Source organism: Triticum dicoccoides, chromosome 5B (assembly GCF_002162155.2).
Source record: "Triticum dicoccoides isolate Atlit2015 ecotype Zavitan chromosome 5B, WEW_v2.0, whole genome shotgun sequence".
In the NCBI taxonomy this organism is placed as follows: domain Eukaryota; kingdom Viridiplantae; phylum Streptophyta; class Magnoliopsida; order Poales; family Poaceae; genus Triticum; species Triticum dicoccoides.
Window position 1 is genome coordinate 539862937 of NC_041389.1, and position 22490 is coordinate 539885426.

The 22490-nt window shown below is 48.6% G+C and overlaps 1 protein-coding gene and 1 pseudogene across 2 annotated transcripts; both read left to right on the plus strand.

The window, feature by feature from the left end:
- Positions 1-3537: 3537 nt before the first annotated feature.
- On the plus strand, positions 3538-6950 carry LOC119306050. Of its 2 annotated transcripts, XR_005148837.1 has the most exons (3): positions 3538-4811; positions 5483-5982; positions 6572-6950. XR_005148837.1 is itself a non-coding variant. In XM_037582389.1 (2 exons), the coding sequence occupies exons 1-2, from the start codon at positions 3561-3563 to the stop codon at positions 5780-5782; spliced, it is 1551 nt and encodes a 516-aa protein (XP_037438286.1). In that variant the 5' UTR covers positions 3538-3560; the 3' UTR covers positions 5783-6950. The 2 variants fall into 2 exon arrangements, 1 of the variants encoding a protein (XP_037438286.1); XM_037582389.1 differs by having other exon boundaries at positions 5483-6950.
- A 3299-nt stretch (positions 6951-10249) lies between these two features.
- LOC119309985 lies at positions 10250-13025 on the plus strand (annotated as a pseudogene).
- Positions 13026-22490: the final 9465 nt, after the last annotated feature.

Consider the following 22490-nt stretch of genomic DNA (forward strand, 5'->3'; position numbering starts at 1 on the left):
CGCAACGCTCACTATTCATCCCAGAGGCAGCATCGATCGGCTTCAGTTAGCAGCAGTAGCGAAGGAATCGCTCCATCGGGTTCAGTTAACAGCCATCGATCGATCGCTCGGGTTCAGTAACGCGTAGCCTGCAGTGCAATCGCTCGGGTTCAGTTAGAGCCCAACACCTCGCTCGGGTTTAGTTAGAGCCAACGCCTCGCACACACGCGCGTACCTGTACGAGAGAAACGCGCATCGCTCTCCCACCGTAACCGGCAACTCCCCACAGTTTTCCTCCCCCTCGCTTCTACCACAGTTTTTTCTGTCTTGGACGGCCCAAAGAATGTCATGCAGCTGCGTCTCCAGCCCGCCCAGGATGAAAAGCCCATTTTCTGTCATAATTTTTTGTCATAGAAGTAGGAGCCCACCACATCTATGATGATACCGGGTTTTGTCACAATTATCGTCATAGAAGTGTCATATGTATGACAGAAAAAAATTCGTTCGGCCCAAAATGTCACGGATATGTCTTTTTTTTGTAGTGAAAAGTGTGTAGAGAGGCCCCCTCTATTACTAACCTTCTCTTTGCTGATGACTCATTGATCCTTATGAAGGCGAATCTTCGCAACACGAAGACTTTGAAATCTATTCTGGACTTGTATTGTGCTGCCTCGGGACAAATGGTGAGCGTTGAGAAGTCTAGCATTTTTTTCAGTCTGAATACGAGAGTGGACACTAGGGAACAAATTTGCTCAATCTTGAACATCATGATCGAGGCGCTCAATGACAAGTATTGGGGTTTGCCGGCAAATGTGGGCGTAGATAAGTATGATTGTTTTCAGTATTTGATCGATCGCATTGTCATGAGAATTAGTGGGTGGAAGAAAAAATTACTATCTACAGGAGGAAAGGAAATTCTTCTTAAGTCTATTGTCCAATCCATCCCTACCTATGCTATGTCTGTCTTCAAAATTCCTAAAAAAAATTGTAAAGGAATAACTGATGCGATGTCGCATTTTTGGTGGGGTGATGACGACAACCATAGGAGGATGCATTGGATGGCATGATGGAAAATGTGTGTCCCAAAAAACCAAGGTGGTATAGGATTTCGTGATATCCATTGTTTTAACTTGGCGTTGCTGGCTAAACAGGCTTGGTGCCTTCTTGAGAACCCAGATTCTTTATGTGCCAGGATATCGAGAGCCAAATATTTTGCTGATGGAGATTTATTGAATGCAAAGCTTAAGAAGGGATCTTCTTTCACATGGCAAAGTATTGTGTCGGGAGTTAGTACTCTGAAGAATGGGTACATTTGGCGAGTTGGAAATGGTCAGTCCATTAATATTTGGAACGATGCCTGGATTCCTAATTGTGCTACCAGGAAAGTCATCACTCCAAAGGGGGGTCACTTGTTGTCAAAGGTGTCGGACCTTATTGACCCCACATCAAACAATTGGGATGAAGATCTCGTTAATCAAACTTTGTGGCCCATTGATGCTCATCGGATCCTCGCGATCCCTCTCCCACGATATGACATGACATATTTTATTGCTTGGAATTATACTAAGAATGGGATCTTTTCTGTTCGCTTGGCCTATGTCGTTGAGTGAAATCACCAATATGGAAGGAAACTTAGCCGATCTAACGGATTGGGGCGAACAAATTTTAATCCAATTTGGCATAAGATCTGGAACTTATCTTGTCTGGCAAAGGTTAAATTTTTTATTTGGAGGGTGTTGCATGGCACTCTCCCATGCCATGTTACACTAGCCAATAAACATATGAAAGTTTCGCCAATTTGTCCTTCGTGTTCATCTGGGCAAGAAGATACAAAACATTTGTTGTTCCAGTGCCAGAAAGCTAAGGAGGTGTGGAGAAGACTTGGTTTGGACGGAGTTATTTCTAGTGCTTGTGAAGTTGATTATGCTGGTGAGGTTGTCTTGGAATTCTTATTACAATAGCCAAACCAAGATTTAGCTATTTTGGGAACCCAGAATACGCGTGAGATGATTGCCATCACGACATGATATTTATGATGGGAAAGACGTAAACTTGTGCACAAGGAGAAAACTCAAGATGCTAAACAGATATCTATGGGGATTCAAGCTCTTACGGCCAATTATGTTATTGCTTCCTCTCCTAATGCTTCCATGAAGAGGGGGGGTTGGAGTCGGTCCCCCCCCCCCCCGTGGGCTTTGTGAAACTTAATGTTGATGCTTCTTTTGATCATGACCTTCTTAAGGGAACGACTGGAGCGGTTCTCGGGGACGACAAAGGAAATTTTATTGCAGGGGGCTGCTCAAGAATTGACTGGTGTGCGGACGTTCTCACGGCGGTAGCTCTAGCGCTCAGGATTGGGCTATCCCTGGCGCAAAGGGCGGGGTGTAATCGACTTGTCATCAATTCTGATAACTTGGAGGTCATCGAGACTATGAATAATGGATGACGGTCGGCGGGAGTGGCGGCGACAATTTTGGATGATTGTTATTTTATTGCTTGTGATTTTTCTATGTCCAAGCTTGAACATTGTAATAGAGAGGCAAATAAAGTAGCCCATGAACTTGCCAGGTTGGCTAGATTTTCTGATACTGTTGATTGGTTTGAGGAGCCATTGAATGAAATTGTACCCTTCCTCTTAAACAATGTATCCGTTATTACGATTGAATAAAGCTATTATGTTTTTAAAAAGGAGTTAGAATGAGTATAAATGATGGTACAACACATAACATGAACGCAAGAGACGTGAACATGATCCATGAAGCAGAGAGGCATGAGGTATACCACATAGTATTTCTTCCCACCCGCTCCGTAGATCAAACCCTAACCACTTCACTACTTCACCACCCGATCTCACCTCCGACGATCTTCGGCTTTCTTCAGTAGGGTGGACAGCGGATCTGATCTCGACCATCGAATTTGAGAGTCGGATTTTGTCAAGTCCCATTGTAGCTGCTTTTAGGGAGTTCCAAAAGCTGAAAGAAGTTTAGTTTGTATCGGTTCCCATTTGTCCCCGGCGATCATACCTGGCCAAACAGGCTGGCCCGGCACGGCACGGCACGACCCGGCCCATCGTAATCGTGCCTGGCCCGGCACGGCCCGCCAGGGCACGATTACTATACGGGCCGTGTCGTGCCGGCCCGCGTGCTGCGCCCCCAGGCCCAGGCACGACCCAGTTAGTAAACGGACCGGCAAGTTGGCCCGTTTAGCACGGTGGGCCGCATATTTTCAGCCTGTTATTTGCCGCACTGAGCGGTTTTTAGCCTATTTTTATATATTGGGTCATATATAGATGTATAAAAAAATAAAAAACGTAATCGGGCCGTGCCGTGCCGGCCCGCGTGCCCAGCCTCCAGGCCCAGGCATGGCCCAGGGCATGCCGCGTGCCGGGCCCGGCCCGTTTAGCCCGTGCCGTGCCTGGCCCAAGGCGGGCCGTGCCGCGCGTGCTCACGGGCCGGCCCAAAAAAAACGGCCCATTTGGCCAGCTATACCGGCGATTTGCCCGTACAAAATTCCCCTTCCGCTGCCGTCTACTCCGGAAACCAAGATCCGCCGCCGCCTTCCCGAGCTCGGCCTCGACAGCCATGGCCTCCCAACTAGGGCCACCGTCGCCGTCGCAGGCGCCGGCGAAGTATGATCCAGCGGCCACCACCATCGCTGCCATCGGCGACGACCTCCTCCGCGAGATCTTCCTCCGCCTCCCCTCCCTCCCCAGCCTCGTCCGTGCCGCCCTCGCCTGCCGCACCTTCCTCCGCGCCGTCCGTTCGTCCCCCGCCTTCCGCCGCCGCTTCCAGGCGCTCCACCCGCCCCAGCTGCTTGGCTTCTTCAGCAACCCCTTCCGCACCGCCGTCCCTGCTTTCATTCCCTTGCGAAGTCGCTACGACCCCGACCGCGCGGCAGCCGTCCGCGGCGCCGATTTCGCCTTCACCCGCCTACCGGAACCGGAAGACGGTGACGACCGTCGGTGGGAGATCAACGAGTGCAGCTCTGGCTACGTCATCCTCCACAACGAGAACCCCGACCAGATCACTGTCTACAACCCCCTCACGCAGGCGCTGGATATCTTCCCCTTCCCGCCTCAGGAGGCCTGCAATCCCCACTATCTTGATTTCCGCATCATCTTCTCGGGAGACGACCCGAGGTCGTTCCGTGTGGTATGTGTTCGTCGCCGCAGGCGGCGGCGGCGGACCATGGTTCGCTTCTCTGTCTTCTCGTCAGACAGCAGGGAGTGGCAGGGTTTCTCGTGGTTGGACACCTCAATGCCGCAGTCCGGGGATGATGGAGGTGATAAGACCATGCTCTCGCCTTACACTGCTACGCCGACGGATGAATTTGATAGATTAGTCTACTGGAAACACAGAAGCCAACCATATATAGTCGTCCTCAATGCTGCGACGCTGCAGTTATCTCGAATCGATTTGCCGCCGCCCTTGAAAGATATAGACAACACACAATTTAGGCTTGGTCCGACCAAGGATGGTAAGCTCTCTATTGTTTTCATAGATGATCAATTTGCAGACAAAGGAATGCCCTCTGTTTGGTGTTGGAGAGCCGATGGTATTGGTGACGGTGCTGAGAAATGGACGCCACACAAGACTTTCCCACTGGACAAATTTATTGATTTCACCATGCATTCAGAAGAGTATGATGTCGCAGCGCAGGTTGTGGACGTCATAGGTGGCTTTTTGTACCTATGCATTTATGATGGGTCTACCTTGTGCTTCCTATCCTTCTGCCTGGAAACAGAGAAGGTAAACGAGCTCTTCGATAACAGAGTTGACTGCGGTGTCCAGCCCTACATCATGGCATGGCCTCCTTCTTTGGTATGCAACAAGGTGAGCCCTTGCTTTAGGATGCTGGTACAACTCTGCCGACGTTTGGTCCCTGTGTCATATGCATTCGAGCTACTTGAGATCAGTTGACTATTGTATAGCTGTGAAAATCTACCATCAGTTTCCTATGTTGCTACCATTTTTTCTTGAGGAAAGGCAAAAGCCTCGCGTCTCGATCAAAGTTTTAAATAGCCCGCTATAGCATTGCTAATTCTCAATGCATTGATAGAAAGAAGATGTTGTACAAGTCTGGTCAACTATTTTTTGAGCTGGTTACGCAGCAACGACTTAATTCTTAGTCTAGTTACATTAACACTGATTTGCGTAAATCACAATACAAGTGTTCAATTTCATGTTTTATGCAATATTTAAGTTTTTTTCCATATGGTTTTACAGATTTTATGATATCTGCATTGACAGTATCTTAGTCTAGGAATTTCTCGCCACTAAAATGTTGTCTACACAATGCTTTAAAGTCCTGAACACTACAAAGGTGTTGGTGTAATAAGTACTTATTTCACTTCTGTTGCTTCAGTCTTTGGTTAAATAAATCTGTCATGTAACATTTTTTAATTAGCTCTGTCTTGTACCACATTCGAGTCAATAACCTTGCACAGTTTGTCCATGCACAACCCTTGCATCCTTACTTACACTGAAAAAATTTTATGTCTCAGGAGGATCCAGAAACCAAAGTTACGGGAGACAGTGTGGTGGATGATGATCATGTGGGCACAGAAGAAACTCCCTCTGTTCTTCTCACAGCATTGCAATCATATAAAGAAGCTCTGATTAATGGCGATGGGGCAAAAGTTGCAGAGATAGAGGCATTTCTACTTTCTATCGAGGATGAGAAGAAGGCTCTTGTGAGAAAAATCACTATTCTAGATGCAGAATTAACAAATGCGAGAGATCGTATCTTGAAGATAAGTGCCGAATGCAATGACCACAGGAGAAGGGCAGAAATGGATAGGTGATGACAAATGTGGACGGGGAAAATGAGTCTATTACCAATTTGCCAGTTGAACCACCTCTTCAGAGTGACCATGTTTCGATGACATGAACTTTTGTTCATGTGCGTTGATATTTCAGTTTTTGGATCATAGGATAGCAAGGGAATACTGGGGACAATGAGTGTAACCATCAGTATCAAACCATGAGCTTTATCTTCCTTGAGGTTGCTATTTTACTGTACATCATTGAGTCGAGATCCACTTTGATATTTAGTTTGAGTACCTCTCTGTTGTAGGTCTACTCTTTTTATCTTTTCATTGGTCATGTCTTTTTATTATTTGTCTCTAGTCTTATGTCCTTCGTAACTTTGCTTTTTCCATTATGGTACTAGTCAGTTTCCTTCTGATTGATTTTACATCTGAAACGGGTAACTCTGCCACTGAAGGTGCAGCGATTTTGTTTTAAGCGCACCACTAACCCGTTTGATGTCTACTAGACAGAGAATTGAGCTTCTTCGCATACCTTGAAAAGTAAGATATTAAAACTGATGAAACACTAAGCATACAAGTAAAATTACATCACCATGCAACTCATTCTGAAGTATTCCAACAGAAGAAGCTCTAAAGTTGACACCTTGCTCCGAAACTGGAGTATATCATAGGATTGTGCCTCCCCATGTGTCCATTTAATTTTGCACATGGATGTTTGTGGCTGCCAGTAAACCTGATAGTGCTGATATGATCACTTGAGTAGATGAACATGAGATAATCGTTCTGTTGTTTTCTAATAGAACTGTTGTCTTATCGATGCAGTAATTCCTGGGGAATCTTCTGGGTTGTTTCTTTCGTGATATCTTATACCGAATTCTTCCACTGGACAAGGGAGACAAAATTGTGTGCCGTCATATCCAAGGATGCCTTCTGGATGGCAGAAGGTGTGTCCGCTGAAAGCTCCCATTGAGTATTGATAATCTGATATCTAGTGTAAGGCTACAAGGTAGGTGCATTCTCAATTGGCAGGCCATTCCTTAAGCAGTGGTTTTGCATGTTTGTGTTGCCATAATCTTGCACACGGAAATATACCGTTATGACATGAATAAGGACTAGGTTTCTTACAAGGATTTCTTTGTATGTGCTTATTGTGTGATGAATAAGGAACGATTTGCTAGGCAATGGGATCTTTCATCCTTCCTGTGAACTGTTCCAGCTCTGTACAAGTACTCCCTCCGTCCGGAAATACTTGTCGGGGAAATGGATGTATATAGACATAATTTAGTTCTAGATACATCCATTTCTAACCATTTCCGCGACAAGTAATTCCGGACGGAGGGAGTACAATATCAATGTTAGAACATAAGACCATCGACCAAATTATGATACTTTACATATTATAAATTGGGCCTGTGAATACATCTATTTACACGTTGCACCAGATGAAGATTTACCAAAAAGGGAGTGCATATACATCATGAAGACATTGCTCTTGAAACCACTCTCCACCAGCCGTGCAGACGATGCAGTGGCCCTTGTCTGCGATGTCTGATGCGCTGTGTAGGTCGGCGCCTTTGATGGTCACCACCACCGTCGGCCTCTGCTTCCCAAGGGCTGCCATCAGTGGACACTTCTTTGCCTGTTGAACTAACCTCTTGTGAGTTTATTTCTTCCAATTAGATGTGCTTTTACTGAATGTGTTCGTGTTTGTAGGCCATAAGTTTGTCTGATGGTGTAGCCGTCAGTATGACTAGTTGGCGAGATACAAAGGCATGAGCTTTACCTTCCTAGATGTAGCTATCTTGCTCTGCCTGATACCTGCTCTGCTTTTTGGTCTGCACTTTAGGTCCACCTCTGTTTATCCTTTTGTTGGTCCACTATATGCCAGTCTCACTCTTCCGTCATCTTAGTTAACCTTCTTGCTACCGAGATGTGCTCAGATTGCCACATCGTTTCGTTGAAATCACCAATGACCAACCAAGGCACATTGGCAACACCTTTTATTCTTCTAAGCAGGTTTCACATATTACAAAGGTACCGCCCAATGTTGGCCATGAGAGTTCAAACCTATCAACATATCGATATATCTTAAACCCTTGACAATCTTTATTACTTCAACACTTTCATTATAAAAGAGGGCAATGCCAACAGTAATTCAAGTTTGAGCCCAGACTCATGTACATCCGACAAACAGAAAATTCTTAAAAAATAGCAAGAAAAACATTTTTTTTCTGAATTTTTTTTGGCATCGAAGATGATCGAGTGCGCAAGGAGCGTGCAAAATTTCATGATGTTTGGACATTGGAGGAGCTCTAGGCAAAAAAGATAAAATCAAGCCCAAACAGTATATTTTTTAAATTTTCTTTCACAACCAAATTTTATTTCTTTTGCCACAGCCTTTCGAATGTCCAAACTTCACAATCTTTTGTGCGCATATCACACATTCAACATCTTGGATGCCAAAAAAAAATTCAAATTTTGATTTTTCTTTGCTGTTTTAAATAATTTTATTGTTCACGCTGCACCTGGGCATCAAATCGCTGCTTCCGCAATGCTAACCCCTTTTCCTCTACCGGCCTCGTGATACAATGTTTCGAACCTAGCCTCCATATCATCAGTCAGGTTACTAACGAGCTTAGGCCATCTCCAACGCACGACCCTAAATGATCCGGCCGCGTCTGTTTGGAGGTAAACAGACACAAAACATGACCCAACGCGCGGGAGCAAACGGACAAATGCCCATTTTTTGTCCGCCGCCGACACATTCCCGGCCCAACTTTGGGTCATGTTTGCGGCGAAACGGGCAGCATGCGGACACAACACGTGCCCTTGTCCTCCCCTGGCCCGCCCGTCGGGGACACAACGCGCCCACTTTCCCTTCCTTTCCCCAAAACCCTCTCGCGCTCCCCCTTCCCTCCTGCCTCCATGGCCGGTGCCCCAAAGAAACCCGGTGACACGACCGCTACCGCGCGCCCCGCGGCGAAGAAGAAGGGCCCGAAGAAGCCGTGGTCGGAGCTCACGCCGGCGGAGCTCGCCAAGGTCAACAATGAATCGGCCAAGAGGAGGTGCCGGCGGACCATTGCAGCGGAGAAGAAAGCCGATGCCGACTTTGCTGCCGAGGCGGCCGCGTTGTAGGCCGCGCAGCACAAGGCTGCCGTCGAGGACAAGGAGGCCATCATCGCCAAGGCGCACGTCCTCCTCATGCTAGGGTTGTGTCGACCCTCGCTGGTCATTCTCTCGATCGCTGCCATGGTCGCGACTAGCACAGGTTCGTCGGCCGTTCACCTCCGCAGTGCCCGTCGCCTAGCTCGTCCATAACACCAGAGATGGCCGGTTTTCATCCGCTTAGGTACCATGCTCAGACCCGGTTCTCATGTCGCCGGACCGCGACGTGATTGCGCCGGCCACCCCCGGCGCCGCGCCCGTAATTGACCTCAACGTCACGCCAGAGTATAGTGGCACCGGCCAGTCGTCCGCCAAGATGTAAAGGAAGCAACCCCAGTCGAATCCTACGGCCAACCTTCCCGAGGGCCGCAACATGTTCGACAAATGCCAATCCGTACGCCAATGGCCGACGACCCCGACTACAACGCGTTCATGGAGAACGTCATCTACGAGGGCCGTGGCCAGGCCTTCCACACCAAGGGCCAAGACCAAGGCTACGATCCCGATGCGACCCAAAGCCAAGACGGCCATGGCCAAGATGGTGTCGACGAAGAAGAAGAGGCCGATGACCATGGGAAATCATGGCATGAAGATGAGGACACCTATTGCGAAGCTGAGGAGGAAGAGGGCGTCGGCATTGGGGAGGAGCCATTGTTTATCGATGACCTCACCCAAAGAGCCGAAGCACAAAGGAGGAGGCAAAGAATTCGCACGAGATCATACCAAAGATGCTTTGATTTGTGAGAGTTGGATGGAGATAGGGCAAGATCCCAAGACCGGTGTCAAGCAAAAAAGGATCAGTTTTTTGGACGTGAGTTCGTAAAACCTTTCATGAACGGAGGAAGTTTGCGTCCTATAAGTTTGTGAGCGACCGTGGCATCAACTCAATCCAAAAGAGATGGGGGTTCATTGAATAAGAATGCAACAAGTATTATGCCGCGCTTGAGAGCGTTGAAGCCCGTCTCGTGAGTGGCCTAGGCGTAGGCGACTTGGTATGACCTCTCCTCTTTCATTACTGCGACATGTTTATATTTGTTGTATGTTGTGTCTTTGATATTACATTTGTGGCCTTCTCTTTGATTGTGTAGGCGTTCCAATCTTTGGAAGCCTTCAAAGCCCATCATTAATAAGCCATTCACTCTCACACATTGTTGGTCGATCATCAAAGATTGCCCCAAGTTCAAATATTAATATGCCGCTCTAAAGAAGAAAGGAGGGAAGGCGGCCTTGGCTGGGGATGGAGATTTGGTGAAGAGGTCGAGGGGCAAGACCAACTCAAAGATTAACGAGAAGCATGATGTGGCATCTTTCGCCTTGCAAGAAACTTTGCACAACATGATGACTCAAAAGGAAGTGAGTGACGAGAGGAAGCACCAAGGAAAAGAGGAGCAAATGAAGATATACTTGGAGCTCCAAACAAAGAAGCTTGACATGGAGGAGACCACCAAAAAGAAGAAGCGCCAAGGAAAGGAGGAGCAAATGAAGATATACTTGGAGCTCCAAATGAAGAAGCTTGACATGGAGGAGGCCGCCAAGAAAAGGAAGCTTGACATTGAGGAGGCCGCCCACACGAAAAAGAGCGTGATCGAGGCCACCAATGCCGACACCAAAGCAAAAGAGGTGGCGCTAGCAATCATGAGTGTGGACTTGAACAACATGTCCTCAAAGAGAAGAAGTTGGTTCGAGAGCCAGCAAAAGGAGATGTTTGACCGAGACGACATGAACCAGGGAGGGCTTGGCCATGGACTATGGTCGTTCTTTCTGAAGGCTGGCAAGTGTGCCGGCTGCTGTCTGTGTTGCCAGCGACAAAACTTGGGGTTTCATTTTGAAGGCTGGCAAGGGTGTTGGCCGCTGGCTGTGTTGCGAGCGAGAAATTTGGGGGATTGATCATTCTGTAGGCTGACTTTTGTTGCCGACGTGAACTACGGCGCTGGCTTTGTTGGTGACAAAATTTTATTTGCAAATAATTATAGGCAGCCGGACGAGATGTATCCGCGCGTTAGACTAACGCACGGCGAGCGCATCCAGGTAATCGGACGGACGTCACCTCATTGCGCCACCCTAACGGACAAAACGGATATTTACTTCTGTTTTGGGTGCGTGCGTTTGACTTAGCCTTATTATTTTGCAAAGTTTCAAGCACGAATCACGGCTTATTTTTGATCGCTTGGAAATTGATTGAAAAGTACTCAATCAGTTGAGAAATATAAATCCTGATTAGGGTTACCCAAAGATAATCCTGATTAGTCTGTATCGGGCGATTTGCCCGTACAAATATTTCGTCCCGCCTCCATAAATCCGCCGCCGCCGTTCGAACTAGCCAGGGCCTCCCAGTTAGGGCCACCGTCGCCGTCGATGGCGCCGGCGAAGCTTGATCCAGCGGCCAGCGGCACCGCCACCGCCATCACTGCTATTGGCGACGACCTCCTCCGCGAGATCTTCCTCCGTCTCCCCTCCCTCCCGAGCCTCGTCCGCGCCGCCCTCGCCTGCCGCACCTTCCTCCGCGCCGTCCGAACCTCCCCCGACTTCCGCCGCCGCTTCCTGGCGGTCCACCCGCCCCAGATCCTTGGATTCTTCGACCAACCGCTCCGGCGGAGGGGCATCCCTGCCTTCGTCCCCTTCCGAAGCTCCTCTGACCCGGACCTCGCCGCCGCCGTCAGCGGCGCCGATTTCCTCCTGACCCGCCTCCCGGAAGACAGCGGCGACCCCGGGTGGGAGATGAATTCAACCTGCTGCAGCTACCTCGTCCTCCACAACCAGAAAACCAAGCAGCTGGCCGCCTACAACCCGCTCACCCGGGCGCTGGATATCTTCCCCTGACCGGCCCAGGAGGTCAACTGCCATCCCCGGTACCTCGCGTGCCACATCACCGTCTCCGAGGAGGACCCGAGGTCGTTCCGTGTGGTCTGTGTGCGTTGCCGCAGGCGCCGTCGCCGGACGCTTGCTCGGTTCTCCGTCTTCTCATCGGACAGCAGGGAGTGGCAGAGCTTCTCTTGGGTGGACACCTCGACGCCGACGCCGCAGCTCTCTTCTTCTTCCTCGTCTTCCACCAACAATGCGCTGACGAATGGATGCGTCTACTGGAAACACACGGATCAAGCGTATGTGGTCGTGCTCAACACCGCGACGCTGCAAATGTGTCGGATGGATCTCCCGCCAAACATGAAAGAAGACTGCACAGAATTTCGACTTGGTCAGACCAAGGATGGGCATCTCTGTATGGCTTACAAAGATCACCCCGACGCAAACGAAGAAGTACTTTGTGTTTGTTGTTGGAGCGCCGATGGTGATGGTACTAACACGCTGATGACGAACAAGGTTTTCCCGAAGAGTAAATTTATTGATGCCGCTATGTGTTCGACAGAGGATGATGTCATGATGGAGGTTTCGGCGGTCATCGATGGATTTGTGTTCCTGTCTATTACTTATGGTAGGTGGAACGAGTGCCTCATATCCTTCTGCCTGGAAACAGAGAATGTAAACAAGCTCATCGGTCATACGTATTACTGCGGTATGCATCCCTACATCATGGCATGGCCTCCTTCTTTGGTAGGCAACAAGGTGAGGAGCCCTTGCTTCAATATGCTGGTAAAATTTCTTCAGACGTTTGGTCCCTGTATTGTGTAATGTAATGTGTGCAGTCAATAACCTTGACTACTTTAGAGGCGTTGGTGTATTTCACTTCCGTCGCTTCGGTCCTTGATAAACAGATCTGCCATGTACCATTTTTTTTATTTGTCTTTTTCCACATTGGAGTCAATAACCTTGCACAGTTTGTTGTCTATGCAAACACTTGAATCCTTACTTACACTGAAATCATTTTATGTCTCAGGAGGATTCAGAAACCAAAGTTACTGGAGACAATGCGAGGGGTGATGGTCATGTGGGTACAGAAGAAACTCCATCTGTTCTTGTCACAGCATTGCGATCATATAAAGAAGCTCTGATTAATGGCGATGGGGCAAAAGTTTCAGAGATAGAGTCATTTCTACTTTCTATCGAGGATGAGAAGAAGTCTCTAGTTGCAGAATTGACTACTGCGAGAGATTGTATCTCGAGGATAAGTGCCGGCATTGATGGGTACAGGGGAGGGGCAGAAAGAGAGGGGTGATGACAAGTTGACCCACTTGGTTACCAGTTGAACCAGCCTTGTATTTCTTGTGATGAGATGAGCTTTTGTTTATATGTGTCGGCACTTTGGTTTCTGTGGAGACAAACATCATGTGTAGTTTTGATATATATACTTGTAAGGTAGCAAGGGAACACTGGAGACATAAGCTACGGCTAATGAGTGTAACCATCAGTATGGCTATTTGGCAAGAGACCAAGCCATGTGCTTTTTCTTCCTGGAGGTTGCTATATCTGAGCCACAATTTGCTTCTTGGCTTGAGTACTACTCATCCGCCAGGCGTCCAGTCAGTTTGTGTTTTGTTGGATCCAGACTCTTAATCATTGTCGCGGTCGGTTTTATGAGCCTCTTAACCCCCCGTTTGTTTGCCCACTATGCTACTCTGTTTCCTTCTGCTTGGTTTTTGCATTTGAAATGGGTTCATATGGCTCTGGAGATCTTGAGTGTTCTTTTTTATTACCAGTGAACTGCACAGAGAGGATGACCTCATTAATTAGATGCTTTTGATGTTTCCTCGTATTTGCATATTGTAAGAAGATGAAGATCTACTTAATACTGATGAAACATTGAACGTACAAGCAAAATTAAGGTCTCAGGCTGGTTAGCCATTTCCTTGTTAGTCTTTGGGCAGTAGTGATGTAGTTGAGATCAAAGCCTTCTAATTCTTCAGGCTATGAACCTATTTATATCATATTACATAGAAGGAGCAAGATCGCTCATCTAGCTACAATGACATGTGCGTACATCACTGGATTACACAAGACATCTAATCCTAGAGGTATTATTCAGAGTCTCGCCACCTAGCTAACGCTTCACAGAAAGCTTCACCTTTCGACCGCAGACGGCCAGCAACAACCCAAGCTCCACCTTCCCGAACAATGGCAGAGAGCACCGCTTGCGCCGCAGCGGCCACCTTGTCAAACACCATCGTGTTTCTATGCTTGCAGATTTCCTAAAGCGTGAGCGTGAGGATCGTGCGGAAGTCTGTAAAGTACACCTCCGCTCGTGAAGAACCCCATTCGACAAAGCGTGTCATTCACCTGAGGCATCCAGTCGGCACGGCCACCGGCCTAGATAACTCTTTTTTTTTTTCGAGAGTACGCAAAATGCGTATCATAGCTTTATAAAGCTAGAAGAGAAAACAATTACAAGACAACTAACACTTGCTGTGAACAACAAGCGTAGCACCAACTCCACATCCGGCTAGTCCAAAGACAGCCACCAACAACCACACAACTACAAAGCAAAAGAGCCCGCCCAACACCGAAAACCTTGCCACGTCTCGACCGACAACGGTCACCACCGAAGAGCAGCAACTTCCACCAAGCATCTCTTGTCGACGCACCATCCTCCCTTGATGCTTAAAGGAGATGGCAAGAGGATGGCAGGACCCGATCTGACCCAAGGAAGACGCCGTCTTGAAATCACCGCGAAGATCGTACATAGCACCGAAGTGAGCGATTACGGGCAGCGGCGAACACTGGAGGAGCGCAACATGGGACAGCCAGACCATGTCTCCTGGCACGATGCACCCAACAGAGGGACGACGTTGAAGACGCCGCCATCGTGCCGATCCAGCACCGGATCAAGGCTTTCGCCCGGAGACAATTGCCAACACCAAACGAGCGAGGGAGATGGCGACACACTCGGCGACGCCTACAAGGAGGGAAACGACACCCACGGGTGCCATCGCCGCCGGCCCGGCCACAACCGGACAGGACTTTCATCCGTAATGCCACGCATCTCCGCACCTCCAGGTATAGGCAGAACCGACCATGAAGTCTCGCACCGCCGTCACCGCAGCAACTTGCCATCGAAGCCGTGCAACCGAGGTCCTCCCGCACCCGCACTGCCGAGAGAACGCGACCAACAGCCACAAACCACCCAGACGAGGAGCCGCAGCAGCTAACCATGCCGTGCAAGGGCTGAATCCAGCACGACGGCCTTCACCCGCTCCAGGTGACTGCCGCGCAACGAACTCAACCCAAGGCCAGATTGAATCTGGGGGAAATCCGATCTGGCCAGCACTTCCCTCCCCAACTCCGGCGCCATCGCATCCGGGAGCAATCCAGCGCGCCCAGCACCCTGAGGCGGCTGGCCGGCCGCTGCCCGCCATGGACTCCATCCTGGCAGGGCCTCGCAGCACCGCCGCCGCCAAAGCCCGGAGCTCGCGCCGTCGCCCCCATCTGAGCCGGTGCCCCAGCCTCCGCCACCACTCTGCTACGGTCATGGCCCGAGTCCACCTCTCCGCCACGCCTCCGCCGTGTGCTAGCGACAGCCGCCGCGGATCCCGCCGCCCCCGCCGCCGGCCATCACACCACCAGGCAGCCTCGGCGACGCCTCCAAGGAGGGAAACGACACTCACGGGTGCCATCGCCGCCGGCCCGGCCACAACCGGACAGGACTTTCATCCGTAATGCCACGCATCTCCGCACCTCCAGGTATAGGCAGAACCGACCATGAAGTCTCGCACCACCGTCACCGCAGCAACTTGCCATCGAAGCCGTGCAACCGAGGTCCTCCCGCACCCGCACTGCCGAGAGAACGCGACCAACAGCCACAAACCACCCAGACGAGGAGCCGCAGCAGCTAACCATGCCGTGCAAGGGCTGAATCCAGCACGACGGCCTTCACCCGCTCCAGGTGACTGCCGCGCAACGAACTCAACCCAAGGCCAGATTGAATCTGGGGGAAATCCGATCTGGCCAGCACTTCCCTCCCCAACTCCGGCGCCATTGCATCCGGGAGCAATCCAGCGCGCCCAGCACCCTGAGGCGGCCGGCCGGCCGCTGCCCGCCATGGACTCCATCCTGGCAGGGCCTCGCAGCGCCGCTGCCGCCAAAGCCCGGAGCTCGCGCCGTCGCCCCCATCTGAGCCGGTGCCCCAGCCTCCGCCACCACTCTGCTACGGTCATGGCCCGAGTCCACCTCTCCGCCACGCCTCCGCCGTGCGCCAGCGACAGCCGCCGTGGATCCCGCCGCCGGCCATCACACCACCAGGAAGCCTCGGTGACGCCTCCAAGGAGGGAAACGACACTCACGGGTGCCATCGCCGCCGGCCCGGCCACAACCGGACAGGACTTTCATCCGTAATGCCATGCATCTCCGCACCTCCAGGTATAGGCAGAACCGACCATGAAGTCTCGCACCGCCGTCACCGCAGCAACTTGCCATCGAAGCCGTGCATCCGAGGTCCTCACGCACCCGCACTGCCGAGAGAACGCGACCAACAGCCACAAACCACCCAGACGAGGAGCCGCAGCAGCTAACCATGCCGTGCAAGGGCTGAATCCAGCACGACGGCCTTCACCCGCTCCAGGTGACTGCCGCGCAACGAACTCAACCCAAGGCCAGATTGAATCTGGGGGAAATCCGATCTGGCCAGCACTTCCCTTCCCAACTCCGGCGCCATCGCATCCGGGAGCAACCCAGCGCGCCCAGCACCCTGAGGCGGCCGGCCGCCCGCTGCCCGCCATGGACTCCATCCTGGCAGGGCCTCGCAGCGCCGCCGCCGCCAAAGCCCGGAGCTCGCGCCGTCGCCCCCATCTGAGCCGGCGCCCCAGCCTCCGCCACCACTCTGCTACGGTCATGGCCCAAGTCCACCTCTCCGCCACGCCTCCGCCGTGCGCCAGCGACAGCCGCCGCGGATCCCGCTGCCCCCGCCGCCGGCACACCACCAGGCAGCCCCGAAGACGTCCACTCCGCGCGAAGGGGCCCGTCGGGGGGTGCGCCTCCAGCACCCGCCGCCTTCGACGGCCGGGCGCGGCCGCCACCGCCGGCGCCGGCGGCGGCAGCGGCCGGGGCGGTGGATCTGGGCCTCTTTTGGTCTAGGGTTTGGGAGGCCTCCGGATGACCCGGGAGGCGTTTTTCGCGCCTAGAGAACTCTCAGCCACACCATACGTGCGGAGACGGAAGACATAGCCGATCAGAAGGGATCGGTTGTTCTGCAGGCTTTTTGTCTGGCTAGCGTCGAAGAATCGTTCTTGGACGTCCGATCGCCTCGGGTTGGGGCTTTCCTATTGATGTGGACATATATGGTGGTAAGTAGAAAGATGTAATAAGTGACTTATTCATTTATATGGCTCTTCACAATTTTGATTGCCCAACGACTTCTCTTCTGTATCTCGTATCTGTTTTTTTTAAGGGAAGGCCATCATTGCCAGCCTCATTAACTCAACAAAATGTTTACATTATCGGCTAGTTCACCTAGGAGGAAACTAGGGGGGTCAATCACCATCCCAAATACTAGAAACTTTATTATGAAAATTAAATAGAGCTAGCTCATGAGCAACACTGTTAGCCTATCTAAAACAGTGCATAAAATTGACCTTCCCTACATCCGTAGCCAAGTCCACGATTTCCGCATATATTGCTATTGCAGCATCACACCAATGGTCATGTTCAGTGCAAAAATTGATTACCTCCAAAGAATCTGATTCCGCTTCAATAGCATGAAGTCCCATGGTGTTGGAGTCTAGATTGATTTGTTTTGATTTCCAGCACCTCGAATCTGAGGGTCTGTAGTTTTTTTTTTTTTGAAAGGCCCAACAATCACTGGCTTTTTCATGTATTGTTAAGCAGGGAGCAAAATAGGGTGCACAGAGCAATCATGGCAGAGATGATCAACGGGTAAAAGAGCGAAGAGCAGAGTAAAACTGAAAAAAAATGCCAAACCACGGTCGTCATTATATTTCTTCTTCTTCCGAGTGCCCCCCTCCTTAGTTAGCTTTGGGCTTGCATGCCTTGTGGCGCTCGTTATAGGGCATTTTGCTAACGGGTGCCAGCGCACACCCCCTGCCGAGATTTTTCGGTTGGCCCAGTTGCTTTCCTTCTTTCTCTTTTTCTGAGAAAAACTGGAAAAGAAAGTGTGCAGCGAAGGATTCGAAACTGCAACCTAGACCATACTATAGCAATGCAGCAACCACTTGGGACAACCCATCACATGTGACAAGTTACTCATTTTTCTCATTCTATTCTTTGTCCAGATCGCGGCCGGTGTTCCTTTCTTATCTTTTCTGTTTCCTTTTTACAAATGCGCGACTTTTCTCAATTTTTGCAACAAACTAAAAATCGATGAACTCTTTTTAAAATTTCTGAACTTTTTCAGAATCAATGAACTTATTTTCAAATTTGATGAACTTCTTTTTAATTCTATGATTTTTTTTTCAAATTTTATGAACTTTTTTGAAATCACTGAACTTTATAAAAATTTTGGTTAACTTTTATTCAAATTCGATGAACGTTTTTCAAAATAACTGAACTTTTTATCAAAATTGATGAACCTTTCTCCAATCCGATGAACGTTTTTCAAATTAGATTTTTTCTTTTAAAATCTTTGAACATTTTTAAAATTTGATGAACATTTTTGGAAATTCAATTATTATTTTAAATCGGCTATTATTTTCTCAAATTCGATGAAATTTTTAAAAAAATGCTGAACTATTTATCAAAATTGATGTTTTTAAAATTAGATTTTTCATTAAAACAATCTTTGAACATTTTTAAAATTTGATGAACTTTTTTGCAAAATTGATGAACTTTTTTTTGAAAATCAATGAACTTTTTTCATGTTTGTGAACTTTTTCTTTCAAAATGAAGAACTTTTTTGAAAATCACGATAGTTTTTCCAAATAATTCAAATAAATTAAGTGGTACAATAGATGAGTGTTTTTGTTCAATAAAATAGCGTTGTGACCTTGTTATTGCGCATTTGCCTCTGTTACTAATTACAAACGACAAGTAGCGCTTGTGGTAGAAGCATATGTACGTTAACATGATGTGGTGAGTTTGAAACCTGCAAATGGCAAATATTTTTTTTTTGTTTTTTATGCGAGCTTTTTGCGTTCACTGCTTTGCACGTCAGGAGCGCGAATGGGCGCCTGCAGCGCCTTATAGGAGCTCCCGGTGTGGCCTTTTGCTACCTGGGTGTTGTCTTGCTACCTCGTTGGCTCTACTGGGCTTTATTAATTTAAAGTCAGGCCTCGGCCTTTTCTCTAAAAAATACAATGCAGGACTACTCTCTCATAATATCATCCCCGAACCAAATGGGGGCTGCATGCATTTGGCGCTAGGGCACCGCTAGAGCTCGTTAGCTCGCTTGATCGACGCAACAAGATCGCACACAGACACAATCTTCCTTGTGAAAACGTAGTTGTTGCGCTCTGCCTAGTTTTCCCATGTAGTGAGGACCACCATGAAATGAATCCCTTCGGCATGACCAGCTAGCACCAGCATTTGCAGCGATAGATATCCATAGCGTTGTGACCGAAAAGACCTGCGGCCACCTCGCAGGGTCCAGGGCCACGCAACCCTGCCATTTGGCAACTGTCGCCCAGATTTTCTGTGAGACCGGGCAGAGTTAGAAGAGGTCCAGGGAGGACTTGAGTTGATGAATGCAGAGTGGGCAGAAGTACTCATTTGGGCATCCACGCCTTTGCAATCTGTTAGCGCATCAGATCATGTTGAGGTGCAGAAGCCAGGAAAACAACTTGCATTTTGGGGGTGCCAAGGCAGCCCATAAAAGCGATGTGTGTTGGGGAATGTAGTAATTTCAAAAAAAATCCTACGCACACGCAAGATCATGGTGATGCATAGCAATGAGAGGGGAGAGTGTGTCCACGTATCCTCGTAGACCGAAAGCGGAAGGGTTAGCACAACGCGGTTGATGTAGTCGTACGTCTTCACGGTCCGACCGATCAAGCACCGAAAGCACGACACCTCCGAGTTCTTGCACACGTTCAGCCCGATGACGTCACTCGAACTCCGATCCAGTCGAGTGTCGAGGGAGAGATCCATCAGCACGACGGCGTGGTGACGATGATGATGTTCTACCGACGCAGGGCTTCGCCTAAGCACCGCTACAATATTATCGAGGAGGACTATGGTGGAGGGGGGCACCGCACACGGCTAAGAGATCAATGATCAATTGTTGTGTCTATGGGGTGCCACCTGCCCCCGTATATAAAGGAGGAAGGGAGAGGCCGGCCCTAGAGGGGGCGCGCCAAGTGTGGGGAGTCCTACTAGGACTCCCAAGTCCTAGTAGGATTCCCCTTTCCTTTCCGGAGTAGGAGAGAAGGAAAGAGGGGGAGAGGGAGAAGGAAAAGGGGGCTGCACCCCTTGTCCAATTCGGACCAGAGGGGGGGGGGGGCGCACGCCTCCTTCCTTTCGACCTCTCTCCTCTATTCCCGTATGGCCCAATAAGGCCCATATACTCCCCGGCGAATTCCCGTAACTCTCCGGTACTCCGAAAAATACCCGAATCACTCGGAACCTTTCCGAACTACGAATATAGTCGTCCAATATATCGATCTTCACGTCTCGGCCATTTCGAGACTCCTCGTCATGGCCCCGATCTCATCCGGGACTTCGAACTACCTTCGGTACATCAAAACACATAAACTCATAATATAACCGTCATCAAACTTTAAGCATGCGGACCCTACGGGTTCGAGAACTATGTAGACATGACCGAGACACGTCTCCGGTTAATAACCAATAGCGGAACCTGGATGCTCATATTGGCTCCTACATACTCTACGAAGATCTTTATCGGTCAAACCGCATAACAACATACGTTGTTCCCTTTGTCATCGGTATGTTACTTGCCCGAGATTCGATCATCGGTATCTCAATACCTAGTTCAATCTCGTTACCGGCAAGTCTTTTTACTCGTTCTGTAATACATCATCCCACAACTAACTCATTAGTCACATTGCTTGCAAGGCTTATAGTGATGTGCATTACCGAGAGGGCCCAGAGATACCTCTCCGACAATCGGAGTGACAAATTCTAATCTTGAAATACGCCAACTCGACAAGTACCTTCGGAGACACCGTTAAAGCACCTTTATAATCACCCAGTTAGGTTGTGACGTTTGGTAGCACACAAAGTGTTCCTCCGGTAAATGGGAGTTGCATAATCTCATAGTCATAGGAACATGTATAAGTCATGAAGAAAGCAATAGCAACATACTAAATGATCAAGTGCTAAGCTAACGGAATGGGTCAAGTCAATCACATCATTCTCCTAATGATGTGATCCCGTTAATCAAATGACAACTCATGCCTATGGTTAGGAAACTTAACCATCTTTGATTAACGAGCTAGTCAAGTAGAGGCATACTAGTGACACTAAGTTTGTCTATGTATTCACACATGTATTATGTTTCCGGTTAATACAATTATAGCATGAATAATAAACATTTACCATGAAATAAGGAAATAAATAATAACTTTATTATTGCCTCTAGGGCATATTTCCTTCAGTCTCCCACTTGCACTAGAGTCAATAATCTAGTTCACATCACCTTGTGATTTAACACCAATATTCACATTTGTATGTGATTAATACCCGTAGTTCACATCGTCATGTGATCTACACCCAAAGGGTTTACTAGAGTCAATAAGCTAGTTCACATTGCTATGTGATTAACACCCAAAGAGTACTAAGCTATGATCATGTTTTGCTCGTGAGAGAAGTTTAGTCAACGGGTCTGTCACATTCAGAGCCGCATGCATTTTGCAAATATTCTATGTCTACAATGCTCTGCACGAAGCTACTCTAGCTAATTGCTCCCACTTTTAATATGTATCCAGATTGAGACTTAGAGTCACCTGGATTGGTGTAAAAGCTTGCATCAATGGAACTCTTTACGACAGGCTCTTTTATCACCTCCATAATTGAGAAATATTTCCTTAGCCCTCACTAAGGATATTCTTGACCGTTGTCTAATGATCTACTCTTAGATCAAAATTGTACTCCCTTGCGAAACTCAGAGCAAGGTATACAATTGGTCTGGTACACAGCATAGCATACTTTATAGAACCTATGACTGAGGCATGGGGAATGACTTTTTCATTCTTTTTCTATTTTTTGTCATGGTCGGGTTTTGAGTCTTACTCAGCTTCACACCTTGCAACACAGGCAAGAACTCCTTCTTTGATTGTTCCATTTTAAAATCTTATCAAGGTATGTACTCATTGAAAAATCTTATCAAGCGTCTTGATCTATCTCTATAGATCTTGATGCTCAATGTGTAAGCAACTTTACTGAGGTCTTTCTTTTAAAGAACTCCTTTCAAACACTTATTTATGCTTTCCAGAAAAATTCTACATCATTTCTGATCAACAGTATGTCACTCACATATACTTATCAGAAAGGTTGTAGTGCTCCCACTCACTTTATTGTAAATACAGGCTTCACTGCAGGTCTGTATAAAACTATATGCTTTGATCAACTTATCAAAGCATATATTCCAACTCCGAAATGCTTGCACCAGTCCATAAATGGATCGCTGGAGCTTGCACATTTTGTTAGCACCTTTAGGATTGACAAAACCTTCTGGTTGCATCATATACAACTCTTCTTTAAGAAAACTATTAAGGAATGCAGTTTTGACATCCATTTGCCAGATTTTATAAAATGTGGCAATTGCTAACATGATTCGGAC